Source organism: Buteo buteo, chromosome 24, assembly GCF_964188355.1.
Source record: "Buteo buteo chromosome 24, bButBut1.hap1.1, whole genome shotgun sequence".
Lineage (NCBI taxonomy): Eukaryota > Metazoa > Chordata > Aves > Accipitriformes > Accipitridae > Buteo > Buteo buteo.
This window is the reverse complement of record NC_134194.1, coordinates 3795187-3810478: the sequence shown is the minus strand read 5'-3', so window position 1 is coordinate 3810478 and position 15292 is coordinate 3795187. Positions and strand designations below refer to the sequence as shown.

General features: G+C 40.7%; 1 protein-coding gene across 3 annotated transcripts; it reads left to right on the top strand.

The window, feature by feature from the left end:
• The first annotated feature begins 119 nt into the window (after positions 1-119).
• Positions 120-15118, top strand: SAR1B (secretion associated Ras related GTPase 1B). 3 transcript variants are annotated; one of them, XM_075056566.1, is made up of 7 exons: positions 120-378; positions 4983-5056; positions 8676-8795; positions 9611-9676; positions 10256-10359; positions 10517-10648; positions 12095-15118. In XM_075056566.1, the coding sequence occupies exons 2-7, from the start codon at positions 4999-5001 to the stop codon at positions 12209-12211; spliced, it is 597 nt and encodes a 198-aa protein (XP_074912667.1). In that variant the 5' UTR covers positions 120-378; positions 4983-4998; the 3' UTR covers positions 12212-15118. The 3 variants fall into 3 exon arrangements, with proteins under 3 accessions (XP_074912667.1, XP_074912669.1, XP_074912668.1); XM_075056568.1 differs by lacking the exon at positions 120-378 and adding an exon at positions 829-852; XM_075056567.1 differs by lacking the exon at positions 120-378 and adding an exon at positions 1982-2154.
• Positions 15119-15292: the final 174 nt, after the last annotated feature.

The following is a 15292-nucleotide window of genomic DNA, read 5'->3' as shown; positions in this document are numbered from 1 at the left end:
CGGAACTACCGGGAAGAGCAGCGCAAGCGCACTACGTACACGTGGCACTTCCGGGAGCGGCGCTCTGCGGCAGTGGGCGGAACCTAGCGTCTTAAAGGGACAGGAGCAGGGGCTAAGGCCGGGCCGTGGTGGGTGAAGGGAAGGGCGGGAAGGAAGAGGAGGCGCCGGCGGGGGCCCCGCGGCCCGGGGCCGGGCGGAGCGTTGGGCCGCGCCGTACCTCACCTCACCTCACCTCACCTCGGCCGTGGTGCCTACGACGCGGCCGGCCGGGCCCGGAAGGAGCCGCGTCGGGGGCGGAGCGGGGCGCAGCCGCGGGGTGCGGTGTCGGTGCCAGCGGAGCGGAGCAGCCCGCACCTCAGGCTCGGCGGTCGGCGGCGGGTGAGCAGGGAGCGGGGTGGGGTGGGCGGTTGAGGCGCCTTGTCCGCCCCGGCCTCGCCCTCGGTGACCGGCGGAGGGGCCGGGGCCAGCTCCGCGGGGCGGTGGGCCGCCCTCGTATCCTACCGGCAGCGGCCCGCGGCTGGGCCTGGCCCGGGGGGCTCCGCGGCCTGCTCTGAGGGGAGGTGCGGCCTCCCTCCCGCTTCTCTTCGATCGCCCGTGGGGCTGGAGGCACCGGCCCGTGAACCTGTCACGGGTGTGCGGCAGTTCCTTCGTTGCCCGGGCTCTGCCTCGCCTGAGGGGGGGTCTGTGGTGTGGAGGAGCGCGTTGTGAGTATCGCCCCGTAACCTACAGGTGCTCTGCAGCCTTCCTGGGCAGCTGTCTGTCACGCTGTACCGATCTGTCAAGATTTATTCCAAGTATTGTGATTTCTTCAGAAATCAAGACTTCTAACGTATTTTTTAGATATACATAAAAGTAAGTAACCTGCTGCAGTAGGCCCTACGTGGAGAGTGGGCTCTGACTGGTTTTTGCGAGCCAGGCTGCCGCTGAACCGCCGCATTAGGTGCCCTTAGGAGCGAGCGCGCATGTTGCAGTGCCGTCCTCACAGATAAACTGTTTGCTGTTTCGGGTGGGCTTAAGATCTTTGCGACATTCAGACGGGCTGTCTCGGAGTAAAAGGTGCGATATAGCTAAATTTAAGTCATCTGCCAGGTGATATGTAATCTTTGTGGTTTCCGACCCAATTAGTAATGGACCAGTATGATGATTACTCTTTCCAAAATCTCAAAGATGACTTGCTATCAAAAAAACTTATTAAAATACCTAAAGAAAATGTATTCTGTTACCTCATTTTCAAACTCTGTCCTTTTCCTCAACTTTTAAAGTACTACATCAATGTGCAGTTTCATATCATAGAACAAACCGTGCTGTAGAAGGCAGGTATCAGTTTATTCACTGAGTTTCTTAGGGATTTTTATTTTTGTGGTCCATGATAACATTTTATGATGTTAAAATGATCATATGTTAAACCGTAAGTTTAAGCGATCATGTTTAGACCTTACTTGAAAGACTGCAAATACACCCTTAAGAGTAGACTTGAAGCTTTTGCATGCAAGTTGTGTTTGTAGACTTAACTGTGGCTGGGGTGCAGGGCTGCTGCAGGTAGGTTGGACAGAGGTTTCTCTCCTAGCTCTTGCTGACAGTACCTACCCAGGTGCAGCACAGTGCGTTTCCAGTTACTGCAAGAGCTGTTCAGCTTGGGTGTCGCTGGTTTCTGTTTACTAATTATTCCATAAAGGGATTTAAAAACTGTCTTTTAAAGCCTGATATCTTCTCTTATCTAAAGTTTCACAGACTTTAGAAGCACTATTCTAACTGGTTCAGAAATGAAATGATGAATTTTTAGCTAGAAAAATGCCAGTTGAGAGTAGGGGAAAAAATTTCCTGTTTCTCAGAATATAAAAGAAATAAGCGTGAGTGAGTTTGCTTGCCAGTCCTTGCTGCCAGTGACATTCCCTTCAGGAGGCTGGCTCAAGTTGTTGCCAAAGCCACTGGGTGGGAATTCCGCATCCCTGTGGTCAGAAGTGTTGTTCAGTAAGCAAACCCGTCTCCTTGGTCTATAGAGTGGCTTGCAGGGCTCCACGGGAGTTACCGAATGATACTTTGCTGATGAAATAACGTCACCCAGGGTTGTTGGAGACATTTTGAAGTGATAGCCATCTGTTGTTGATGTGATGCTAGAAAATTAATTTTCCTATTTTTGTTAAGGAGGCACAAGTAAGTTGGTGATGTCTGTAAAAGTACTTGGTATCAGAAGATTCTCTTGTGTCCAGTACAATTTTTCATTATAAGCTTATGCCTGCTCGCAACTGATTATTTTCAAGGATTCCCTTGAAATAACCTTAAAATAGTATTTTTGTCTTCATCATGGCTTGTGAACAGTGATTGCCAGAGTTTTTGTTGTCCTGCTTTTATGGTATTTTTAACATGAGCCTGAGAGTTTGCGTTCATGTGTATTGAACAGCCTCGGTTCTTCCCTTAGTTCAGCGTAGCTCTGTGACTTGGATGTGTTAGCAGTGTAACAACTCTTGATACCAATGCAGAGCCACTATGCCTTTATAATGCTCTGATTTGACACTGTTGTGAATTATGTAGTTACTTTTCCTGTGTGATAAGAGTAGATTTAATATCTCTATTCAAATATTACCAGTGTGCCTTTACAATTAGCTGTCCATTTTTTCCCCATTTAAGAAGTATTTTCCTTTAAGCGCTGCCAGCTGATACGGAGGCTGTTCTGGGTGTATTTGGATTTGTGGTGATGGAAATTTAACCTATATTAATGCCACTTCAGCTGTGTTTGCAGGTAACCCTGTTCTCACTTTAATAATTTGAATCTTGCCCCTTAAAGTTGTTTCTGTGATGCATGAAGATTTTGTTTGTTTGTTTTATCCATAAGTTTAATAGATGGAAAAGGTTAGTACAACTAAACACTGTGAAGTTATTCTCACCTCAGTAACTTGAGCACTTCTCTTACATCAGGCCGTTTGCCCTGATTTGCAGGTTATTTGAGTCGATCGTTTTTCTAAGCCCCATAGAGGCTTTTCTTGATCGGTATTTTGCTCAAGCAATAAATAAATCTGCTGACGTGTATGCTCTGTCGTGTTTGCTTATTCTTGACCTTTGCTTTTTAGCAATGCAAGGGACAGTTTCAGTCGTGATGTTGTGTAACTGGGTGTTTATGCGTTGGCAAGCGTATTTGATTTGTATTCTTAAAATTTGTGCCTGTTGCAGCTGATCAGTTATTCAGAGTGACATAGGACATAGGTAAGGGTTTCAGGGTTAGTTGTTGAGAAACCAAGACTCCTAGTGCTTCATCATCTGACCAGATTTTGTTCCAGTGCAAGCAAACCTAATTAAAATATTCTTTCCTCCTCTTTCCATATTATCTTTCTATGATAGACCTGTTGTTGCGTAGCGGAGAAACTCTGTTCATTGTCACGAGTGTAATTGCAGTGACAGATGCCTGGATTTTGGTCTGGTTCTGACCTGTGTTTTGACTACTGTGTGATGTGCTCCAGGGTCAAAGCTGCCCTAGAAGTCCTCTTGTGATGCCTCAAGGCACCGCTGCAATGTCAAAACGAGTGCAGCAAGACAGTCTGCAGCGACTTAGCAGTGCGGTCCAGTTTCCCAAGGATAGTTGAACTCCGTCCCCTGATGTTAGCAGGGGTTATGCACTCCAGTAGGAATTAGCTGGCTAAATGCTTATAAAGATGTTGCCCTTGAGTCTTTCAAGAGGTTTTCACACTAGATACTAATTCACTGTGTCAAACTGGTGCTCAGTGTGATTATCCTCACTTTAGATAATGAGGAAATTAGGATGAAAGCTACAAAATTAATTGCTCATGGCTGCACATTGAACTGAGGGATGGCTTTATTCTTGCAACCCAAAGCATCGTTTTGGCAGTAGCGGCGGTTCCTCCTCTGTGCTACCTGTCCTCCTGCGTACTCAAGGTGTGCCAGAGTTCCCCTGACACCTCTGCCGTGGCCACTTGTTCAGAAGACAGCCCTGTCTTCAGTGGCGGAGGGTTTTTTTCTGGGGCAGGAACAACTGAACATGTCAGTCTCTGCAGTCCATCCTGGCCTCTTGCTTCTTTCCCAGGGACGAGCATAGCAGCCTTATATTTTTTAACCATACCACAAAGAAGGGGTATTTGTGGAATGAGTAGCAGAGCTTCATCCTGGTAGCAAGGGGTGTCCTGCCTGTGATGGTCAGCTGAAGTTGGCTGACGGTTGTATGGCACAACTAGACGGCTGGTTATAGTTACCCTGGCTGCTCTTAGCTCAACTTTTTGTTCTTGAATCTAAGCTGAAGGAATTTGGTGGGAAGCATGGCATTCTAGAGTCCTTTTTTAAACGTAAGTTTTGCATTTAAGGTTTAAATTGTGGCAGCCTGTGCAGGATAGTACAGGAGGTCATGGTCCCTGAATGGCAATACCAGTGCTTTGTGCTAGGTAGTTGTTACCCATTACAAACCAAACAGACAGGTTCTGTGCAGACAATAGGGATTTATTTGGTATCAAACTTCTCTGGATTCAGCTTCACAAAACTTCATCTCTTATCGCCTCTGCTTCAAACCCCAGCAGCTCCCAAGTGCAGCTGGGGCACTGAAATCCTTCTATTGTCCTTTCAGAAGTGCCACTTCTATCTGGTTGAAAATTTTGTGTGAAGATCCCATTTGAAATCTTCAGTGGAACATCACACACCTCCACCAAACTGTACTTAAGATAAAATTATTTTTACTTCTTGCAAAGACTTCTGTCCACGTAGTGTTTTCCAAGAGGAGGAAAAGGTCTTTGCTGCTAGCTCCAGAATCCAGCTCCAGAATCCAGAATCCAAGGTCTGGATTCTGTTTTCCATTTCTACACTCTTTTTTTAATGCATTGTGGGGTCACTTAATTGGTCCATGGTACAGTTTACCACAACTAAATTGTTTTTTATTTTTCACTCAGGACTTTGAATTACGTCTGTTACCTATAAATATCTTACAATGTTTAATGTGCTGTTGTGACAGATCTTAAATGCATTATATTTTCTGTTTATTTCAGACTATAAGATTCAGATATGTCCTTCATATTTGATTGGATTTACAGTGGTTTCAGTAGCGTATTACAGTTTTTAGGTAAGTTTTTATTGTTTGGTGTTTTTCCTTTCTGCTATTCTTGTATAAAATGTCTGTTCACCTCTGTTATCTTCAAACATAGCTGCTGGTTAAATAATAATATTTGTTTTGGTGCATATTCAGTAACACTCAAACAAAAGTTTCACTTATCAATATTGAGTATTTCCAGAGTGTGCTGTCCAATGAATCTTGGGTTAATCATTTAACCTCTTGGAAAAAAATTACATATTCTTTCATAAACACAATAGGTTTGATTTTTCTAATCATACTACATTTAAGCTGGTGTAATTCAGTTGACTTTTATGGGGTTTCTCCTGATTTTTCTCTGCTGTAAAGAACTGAACTTAGTTATTTTAGTTCAGTTCTTTTGCACATGAGGATATAACTTGAGAATCCAAATATGAGGGACTGTCTACAAAAAATTAGTGCCAGATATTGAAGTCCTTGCTCATGTTCAGCAGTGTGTTATTCTGTGACTGATGTCATTGAAATCAGTGTGAAACTTCACTGGCATCTGCTGAAGAGCCTCAGGAAAATATTCTGTGGCCAAAAGAGTCTGCAATCCATATCAATCCAAGGTAGAATATTAGCTTGTGCAAAACAGGAGGGGGGGAAGAAAAAAACCAAACAACAAGGAGGAAAAGGAATGTTAGGATACTAAAAAAAGGACCAGAAGTTGCAGCTCATGTAGTTTAAAGGCACAATTTGCAAGTTCGAAGGATTTTATTGAAGTGAATAAAAAGCATTTGAGATGAAGGAATCATGGCAAGCTGTGCCACCTGCCTTTTATCAGTTGAAAGTTTAAACTTTTTCGCTGAATGTTAGACCCTTGGCCTACTATCAAAATATTAGCCAGTGAAATTTTAACTAAGTTGACTAATCTTTCTTATCTCCTCTTACTTAGCTGAGCAGTGATTACTGCATGCTAGCCTGCTTTCCCATTCCTGTGCATGCAAAGTCTAATTCTGGTGAAAGATACTGGAGCTTGAAGTAGAAAGGAGAATTACTGTCAATATGTTCCTCTTACTCTAGAGGAAACACTTTTTCTTTTCATTCTCATTTACTTTTACAGTTGAAGAAGGTTGATTGTAATATTTGGGAAACTCCCTGCAGTTCCCGGTGCTGTCCTGTCAGAAGGCTGACAAGATCACTTTACGAAGTACATCTTTGCACACGTATACTTTTAGAATGCACAAAGAATCTTTTTATATAGATACAAATAAACTCTGGTCTTGGTGTAGCTAATAGCTGAAGTATTGCTGCTTGTTCATCTTGCGTTTCTATGAAAGACAGTTGGGAAGCGTGAAATCTTTCAGAGGGAGCAGCAGCACTTGATTTGGGAGCAAAGGCTCCTGGATGTCCAGGCTGAGAGTGGCAAAAATATTGTTTTACTATGGTTTAGCAGAATTTTGTTTAACTTGTAAGGTAAGTGTGAACTGGAGTTTCTCCTGTGATATATGTTGATATATCAAAATGTTTGCCCACTCCTTTCTCTAATGTTTACAAAACATTAATGCTTTCTCCTCCACTCTGTAGTTTAATAGGTAATATATATTTGGGCGTGCGAGAAGGTGAGTTTGGGAAGTAAGAGTCATTGTATTTGAAAGAACTGTGAAGACACTCTAAGCGTATTTCCTGTAGTAATAAAGATCATTAATGAAAGAAGCTGAGGAATATGAAAGAATATTCATTCCTGCAAGTTACAAAACATGTCCTGCTGGAATGTGACCCCAGAGATTAGCTTAAAGGCAGAGGGAGAGGTGAGCAAACAGCAGCAGTGTAAAGGTTGGCCAGGCAGAGGCACCTATGCCCCTGTAATGCTGCGGCATCAATGGGGCTGTCCTAGCCGCCACCTGTGTGACACTGTCGCTTAAAATCCCACCAAATAAAACATGTATGAGAATAACACATTAGGTAAGAAGAAAAAAAATAAGGGCTCCAGAAACTGATGTTACTGGCTCGCTCTGCTCACTACCCTCCTCACGCAGGGAGACCCAGGCTGGCTGTTAATGCATCCTTTAGATGGCTACCAGCCTCTTGCCTGCGGCCCCGAGGCACAGTGCAGGGTGCTGGTGCGTAGTTTGCAGTGTTGGTTGTGCTTGCAGGAGAAGCTGCAGTTAAGTATAGGGACTGCAGTGATGGGATGCTTGAGCTTTAACAGTAAAATCTGATTGTGTACTTCACAAAATGTTATCGTTGCAGTGGTGGCAAAATAAAATTTTCTTCAGCGTATTGCAAAGTACTGTAATATTTTGACATTGTATAGTAAAAGATCCTGATGATGTAAAAACCTCGCATATTGCAATATTTGGCTGTGTTTTGCAATTCTTTTTACACAAAGAAGAGAGAATTCTGTTAGGAACATAGCTCAGTTTTGCTTTTGAAGAAATGTAATTTCAGCATATATGTGTATGTATTTCTTCACCCTCTGTTGTAAGTGTTCTGCCTTCTTCAGCACTAGGGAAGGCTGTGGGGTCAGTAGTGGTTCCTAAGGAAATGTGCAGTGTGTCTTATCCAGCTACAGGTCTTCAAAGAGGGAATAAGGGAAGATTTTCTGCTTAAAAAAGGCGAAGTTAAGGGACTCTTACTTCAGTAGTTTTTTCAGTACAGAATGTGATTTTTTTGTTGTTGTTGTTTAATTTGTCTTAAAAATGTTTTACTTTGAGTGTCGATCAGTTTGAAGCAGTGAAAAATAATCCTGGCATAGGATGTAGTGTTGGCAAGTTAAAAGAGAATTGCCCTTTGATAATCTCAAACTTCAGAAAATATGGTGTTCGCGTTTTAAACATCTCTCCTCTCCTTCACAGCAACTGTTGCATTTATTGGGGTTACAAGTAGAGGAAAAAAAAAGGGGGAAAGGCATTTTTATAAAGATGACAATCAGTGAAAATAAAATTTCTTATTCCTGTTATGAAAGCATTATCACATGACAGCAAGTATGTCAGAATTGCCCTGATGATGCCATTCAGGATTTAGCAATTTAGCTGGGCTTATGGGTGAGTGTTACTTTTTGTCAAAATAATATATGAATCAACATAAAAGTCTTCATACGTATACTAATTATGACTATTGACATTGAAACCGATTTCTCTGTAATATACTGATTGAGGTCTGAACTTTCTTTTTGCCTTGAACAAACTTTTTGTCATAATTGGAGGTAGCTGAACAGAACGCCCTCTGTTCAGGTCCAAGATGGTCCATATTTTAGAGCCTGTACTCGCATGCCCCCCTCTCCACCACCTGTGAGCAAAACTGTCCCTTTGCTGGGGCAGAGTAAGCTACACGGGCAAAATTTAGTCTTGTTCTGCTGTGGTTTTCTTAAGACAACGTAAATGCGTTTATGTGAGTGACACGTTGCATCAGTTGTGAGCCTCTGCCCCTCCTGTAAGCTGCACTTGGTACACGTAGTGCAGCAGGCACATGAGCAAGTGTGAATGTAGTTTGTACGAGTAGGAGAACGCGGATAAAGGGCATAGATAAAGTGCGCGGTGGAGCTTGGCTGTTCTGTATTTTGTACCATGACTGAACACTTTGTTCCTGTGAGCAAAATCATCTCTAGAGTTAGAAAGTAACTCCCACCAATTTAACTGATTATTCAGTAGGTCCTTCTTTGTTCCAGGACTGTACAAGAAATCGGGCAAACTAGTGTTTCTTGGACTGGACAATGCTGGAAAAACTACACTGCTGCACATGCTCAAAGATGACAGACTGGGACAACACGTCCCCACGTTACACCCCAGTAAGTTAATATTGCTGATTCCATAGCTAGAAAGTATTTAAAGTCTTGCAGGAAAAGCAGGATCTGATTATACGTCATAAGACCAACAACATAACTGGGGAGAAGCAAAGGAATTTCTGGGACTATGATCTGTAGATAGTTCAAGTAATATTCAAAAAAATGTGCGTAGGATAGTTCAATGTGGTATATATAAAATTAAGAGGTGAGCAACAAGCAGAATGGTGGACCTGAGAGTCTAGATTACAGAAGCTGAGGGAAATTGGAGGTTGCAGTGTTTGGGAGCAGCTTCTCTGTGTAGCTGGAAAATTAGCATTTATGTACACTGTTTTGATATTTTTTTTTTTGGCTTAGAGGTTGCTGTGTAATTGTTATCCTGGTAGCCTTGCAGGAGAAAAAAATTCAACACAGGTTAAAAATGTGGATTGGTGAAGTCCAGTAAGGAGGTGAGAAATTGGGAAAGGGTGTGAAGAGGAGAAACCTTGAACAGTATTGTACATGAAATGCCATCTTTGTGGCAAACCGGATGCCAGAGCCAACTGTTGTTTGTGTAATGCGTAGACATAAATAATGTACAAATATTCTCTGCTATTTTTAGCACTGTAGATATTTCACACGTGTTTTAATGGTTAATAACATTTGGTTGTTAAACAAATGTGTCAATGATTTTGAGAGAAAATGTTTTACTCTGATTTGCTTCTTGAATATAAAATACTGAAAAGACCCAAGAGAGAAGATAAAATCTATATGCTAGAAGGTTAGACTGTTCCAATGCACTGCATAATCTTCACAGAGAACATAATTCTATGTATTTCTAGCTTCAGAAGAGCTGACAATTGCTGGCATGACTTTCACTACCTTCGATCTGGGTGGACATGCTCAAGGTAAGAGAATACATTGACTCAGTTAACTTCACTGAATTAAGTTAGAGTTGTCTACAGTCCGTTTGTTTCCGATGAGAAATACTACCATACTGCAGAGGTTGACTTCCCACACTCTCTTTGACAGCATAAAAAACATATGCTGCTCTTTTGTCCGTCTCCACCACTTACCACAAATCCCAAATACAATTTGGCAAGAGCTGCAGTAGAGCAGAAGTTTTTGACTGATACCTGTATTTTGAAGAGGATTCTGTACTTTGAATTGCTTACATTTACATTTTACATTGCTTACCTTTAAGCTTTATGCTTCAAACTTGCGTTTGTTGACATAATTCTTGGGGAAACATAAAAATTTTCCGTACATCAGTGTACGTGTGGGATAGAGTGGTGATAACAGTAAAGGGAATGATACTTTTGCGCCATTATTTCAAACTTTGTAAAACCTGAAATTCCATCTTGAAGATTGGCAACATAAGCTAAATCTTAAAAAAAAACAAACCTGTTGCTGCTTAATTACTGATGTGCTTCGCTCTGAATTTTGGGATAATTCCCTTTTGTTTTTAATTCACATATTCCCCGTAGCTCGCAGAGTGTGGAAAAACTATCTGCCTGCGATTAATGGCATTGTGTTCTTGGTGGACTGTGCAGATCATGAAAGATTGCTTGAATCAAAAGAAGAACTTGATGTAAGTTTAAATAAGTTTTTGAAAGTTTTAACTTCTAAGAAATAAGCTCAAATTCCCAGTATCCAACAGAGCCCTGCTACCACCTGGACATGAGTAATAGCAATTTGGCCTTCTATATTCTAAATTAATCTCACCTCCTTTCTCTTTTCCTTTGCAGTCACTAATGACAGATGAAACTATTGCTAATGTGCCTATCCTAATTCTTGGTAACAAGATTGACAGACCTGAAGCCATTAGTGAAGAGAGGTTACGAGAGATGTTTGGTCTGTATGGCCAGACAACAGGAAAGGTAATGCTCTTTTCTCCCCCCCCCCCCCCCTTTTTTTTTTTTTTTGGTGGTTTTGTTAGTTTGTTTTTTTGTTTGAGAGTTTGTTTGCCTTATATCTATGTGTTGACTCTGGTTCACTCCAGCTACACAAAAGAAATGTTTTTTTAATATATAAAGTACTTGGTACATAGTAACCATATATGGAATGAATTCTGGAGTCTTTTTTTGTGTATTAGATGCATCTCTACTATTCAATGCCACATTTTTTCAGAGAAAACTTATTAGAATAGCTTTTAATACTTCAACTCTCCTATGCAGTTTTTTTGAACGTTGAACAAGTTTTCAGAGGCTATAGTTCTAGTGAGAACTGTAAGAGAAAACTAATAGTCTTTAAGTGACTTTTCTCATTTAAAGTGTAGGCTTAGTACTTCGTTACTTAACATGTTCACCTAAAGCTTAGAAACAGATTTACACTATTGTAGAAGTCTGAGTTTGTAGGTCGTGAGAGGAAAAAAAAGTTTCTACTGGCATCCGTAACAACAAAGCAGATTTCTATTATGGATCTTTGTGATACTTCAACTCTTCTTAAAGTAAATACAGTGTACTACTTGGAGGAGGCATTTGGATACAGGGCACTAGAAATAAGTTGCTCTGTTGTCCTTTGCCCTTGGAAAGACACCTCTCTGCAGCTGAGAAAGCCGTTCCAGTGTGGCTTCCATCCCAGCTCCTATTAGATGACCAGCAGTGTGGCCCCGCTGAGGAAGGCACCTGGTCTTGTAATTCCTCTTTGCTTATTCACTCTTAGATGCTTCCCTTAAAGTTTAGTGCCAGTCAGAGTTTAGGTTGAGTGAGAACAGATATTTATCTTTTAGTTTTCTGTGTGAAAGAGAATTGCACAGGTTAGTTTTAGAATAGATGTAATGGGCTGTAAACAGCTACTACTGACTTTTATTAATTTTTTTTGTGTGTGTCTTGGCCTGGTTTTGACAACACTGCATGTAGTCTATGAAGTATGAATACCATTGTGAATCTGCAGTTGAGCAACAGCTTTATCACACTGTGCTGATCTTGGCAAGCAAGCAACTTGCACTCTTGCTATGGTCAGTCCTACAATTGGTAACAAATGCTCTTTTTATCTGGTTGGAAAGCTATTAGAAACAGAGCAGGGAACTGTGACTGAAAACCAAGTATAAGCTCTCAAATTCTCTGTGCACGTGCTTGCTGTTGCATTCTGGTTTCATGTACTTCGCTCTCTCCAAATGTCGATTCACATGAAAATATGCTTCGTGTACTTCTCAAGTGATCCTAATCTTAGTAACATGTACACGTTTTAGAATAATTTATTTTCTAAAATTCCAGTATCCAACACAAGTTAAATAATGGCTTTCCATAGAAACAAATGTCAATGTTAAGTAGCCGTCTTTTTATAACAATACCATAATTTGGAATACTTCTGTGTCTCTGCAGGGCAGTATACCATTGAAAGAATTGAACGCAAGGCCACTAGAAGTGTTTATGTGCAGCGTGCTAAAGAGACAAGGCTATGGAGAAGGCTTCCGCTGGATGGCACAGTACATTGATTAATGCCAAAATCACATCCGTACATTCTGTCCCATGTCTGAATATTAAGTCTGCTCCTTATTTGATCACTCAGTGTACGTAACTTGAATTCATTTGACTGTTTAGTTATAAAAATACACATTTTTAGCTAATTATACCATGTATGCTAAATTGTCAGCGTGAGGGTTGAAAAATTATTTCAAGCAAGTTTGTAAGTTTAAGTACCACAACCTGTGAGCTTTCTAATCCCATGAAACATTCTTTTGCAGCATTTAATTTAACGAGTCTCTGGCACTGCTTTTGGTCAGAGCAACTTTCCAGTACAGTATGTTTGAATGCACTTTTTAACAGCTAAAAACTACGAACATGTGAAAAATATTTAATGCTTATGTTGAATTTTTTTATGTACTTTTTTGAAACTGGTTTTATAACTTTAGAGTATATAACCATCTTTCAAGGAATAATAAATAATTAGCTGATGGATAATTGCATGATGCCTTACGGTTTTCAATAATATACTTTCTTATGCAACGTCATGCAATAAATTTAAATCCAGTTTTTGGCAACTTTAATGGAAAATGTTTCATTTTAACGTGTCTTAACTAGTGAGGCTGCCTGATGATCTGAATATGTGGGATATTTTCCTGAAACACAGAAGGCCACAAAGTAGTTTCATTGTATGTTAGAGTAAGGTGGTTTTTTCAGACTACCAAATTGCATTTATTTTAGGATTTTGCATTACTGAAAGAAAAATCTAATCCGATGCCCTTATAACCACCACCTTTAAAACATAAAAATAATGTATATCAGCTGTGCCAATGTAAATCTTGAACTAATGTCAAAAATAGTCTTACTCTATTGGTCTCTTGAATTAAACCCCGGAAGCGACACAAGAAACACAGAGTTTTTTTCTGAAGAAATTCAGAATACCACTGCACTAAATATTCTGCTCCTAATTTAATTAGATTTGGGGTCTGCCAGAAGATTTGCCTGTGAAATTGCCAGGGGAAAAAAAAAGTTGCCATTGCTGCTTGTGAAAATTTAGCAGCTCACACCCAATTGGCCAATTTTATTTTTGGTGTTTTGAACTGGGACAAGATGGATTGTTTTCTGTGGTTTTGCCCAGCTGATGGCTGCCCAGGTGGCTTATTTCTGTGGTAAAATTTGGTTATCTGCAGTTCTTGTTTCCAGACTTCTGACTGTTTTTCCCCATCTTTGAGTGCATTAGTTCCCTGAGGAGAAAGCAGGTTATTTTCAAAGAAAGGGTGTTGAAGCACATGCGTCTGTCAACATCTTGTTGATGCTGGCTGACGCTGGCATGGTGCTGTGGTTGGTGCTTCCATGTGCTGGGGATGTTTTGCTCTCATCTGTTGAATGAAGGTAGGGTTTCAGCCCTGGAGTCACCACTTCGCTGTGATGGGTTTGAGTTTCACTGTGTAGTTTGTTTTCCCCTTGTACAAGTACAAACTGTGCAAGTGTTTTCACTGAATCCCTGTTACTCACTGTTGTAGGTCTTCTCTAAAATACTTCAGGCCTTATGTTTCCAATATCCATGGCAGCAAATGTATTTCTGACTGGTTTGATTTCATAACTTTCTCTCTTGGCCTGCTGGGCTTGAATCTCGGCTTTAAAGCCTATAGGCTCACAGCAAATAAATGAGACTTATTCCTTGCCCAGATCTGAACTTGTATGGTTGAATATTGATGATCAGTTTCCCACAGTCCTAGATTGTGCATCTGAATAAGATGAATAATTCAGAACCTAACTTAATGTAAATTGTAACTGAAGTTTATTACTGCACAATCATATGCAAAGTGTTAAGCCTAGTTTGTGCATGGTGAAGTTCAGAGTGATGGTATCGGATAGCTTTTCCAAATGACCAACATAAGAGCATTCATACAGCTGGTGCTCGGCTGTAGAGTAGTGTCTCAGTTGCATAAATCAAAACTGGAGGTAAGAAATGGCCTCTCACCAGTGCATGGACAATATATGAGTCTTTACTACCTACAACTGTTACGTAGGGGACATGCCTCTTTTTCTCTAGATTTTTCTGATGATGGTTATAATGCAGAGAACAACAGCTAAATCAGTAGATGGTGTAAATAGTAAAAATATTACTTGCAGAATCACGTAGTGGTGTTGATGTGGGAGACTTGGGACTGTGTTGCCTGTGCAATGATATGAAGCTGGAGGTGTTCTGCTGCAGACCACTTCCACAGGCTGAGCCATTACGTGGGCACTGAGAAGTCCTCTTCACCTGCTCTTCCAACCAACTGTGCATAACGTTAGCAGTAAGGAAAGGGTTGATAGTATTAAGTATTAAAAAAGAAAGGAGGTGGTACTGCTTTAAAAGTGTGTGTTAAGAGTAATTTGTAGTATTACGGGAATACTCAGATTTCATGTTTCCTACTGTAGGATGCTAGTTTAAATGTGGTTGTAATAAGGGCATGAAGAAATCTGGACCTTGTGTTTATCCACCTGGGTATTGTAATGGTTCCTGTTGTGGGAATAGCTGATCAACACTCAAATACACAAATAATCTCGCTCTGTTTCATTTCATTCAGTAGAGGAAGTACCTTTCTTCTGTAGTTTACGTTCTGTTGTACACATGAATGTGAATGGGTGTTGTGTGTCTTTTTGTGAAGATTTCATTAATAGGCAGATATACTGCTGAGAGTTTTTCTGGTGGTTTTCATCCCCACCCCTTCCACATCTCCCCAGCCATTTATTTCTGGAGTTTGCTTATTCCTATGATTGTGACCAGTCTTACTTAACTAAAAAAAAAAAAAAAAAAAGGGCAACATTCACATTTGGGTCCGACTTCTATTAATTTTTTTTTTGCACTCTTGACTATGCAGATTTCAATTAAACATCACTTTAAGGAATGTGAAAAAGGAAACTCATTAATAAAGATGTTATTTATGAAGCGTCTCATTTTGTTTTTACATCACAACAGTTCTTTAAGCAAAATGAATGCAGACTCCTAAGATGCTAATAACTACTTCTGACAAAGTGGCCTGTATTTCACTGTAGTGACCCCGTACACTAGTGTCTATGGGTTGAATAAGATTTATTTTGCTTGGATTTAATTAAACTTGGGGTTTA

Coding starts and splice junctions, on each gene's coding strand:
- SAR1B (XM_075056566.1), top strand. CDS start 4,999: ATGTCCTTCATATTTGATTGGATTTACAGTGGTTTCAGTAGCGTATTA. Junction 9,677..10,255: donor TCTGGGTGGACATGCTCAAG/GTAAGAGAATAC, acceptor TATTCCCCGTAG/CTCGCAGAGTGTGGAAAAAC. Junction 10,360..10,516: donor AATCAAAAGAAGAACTTGAT/GTAAGTTTAAAT, acceptor TTTCCTTTGCAG/TCACTAATGACAGATGAAAC.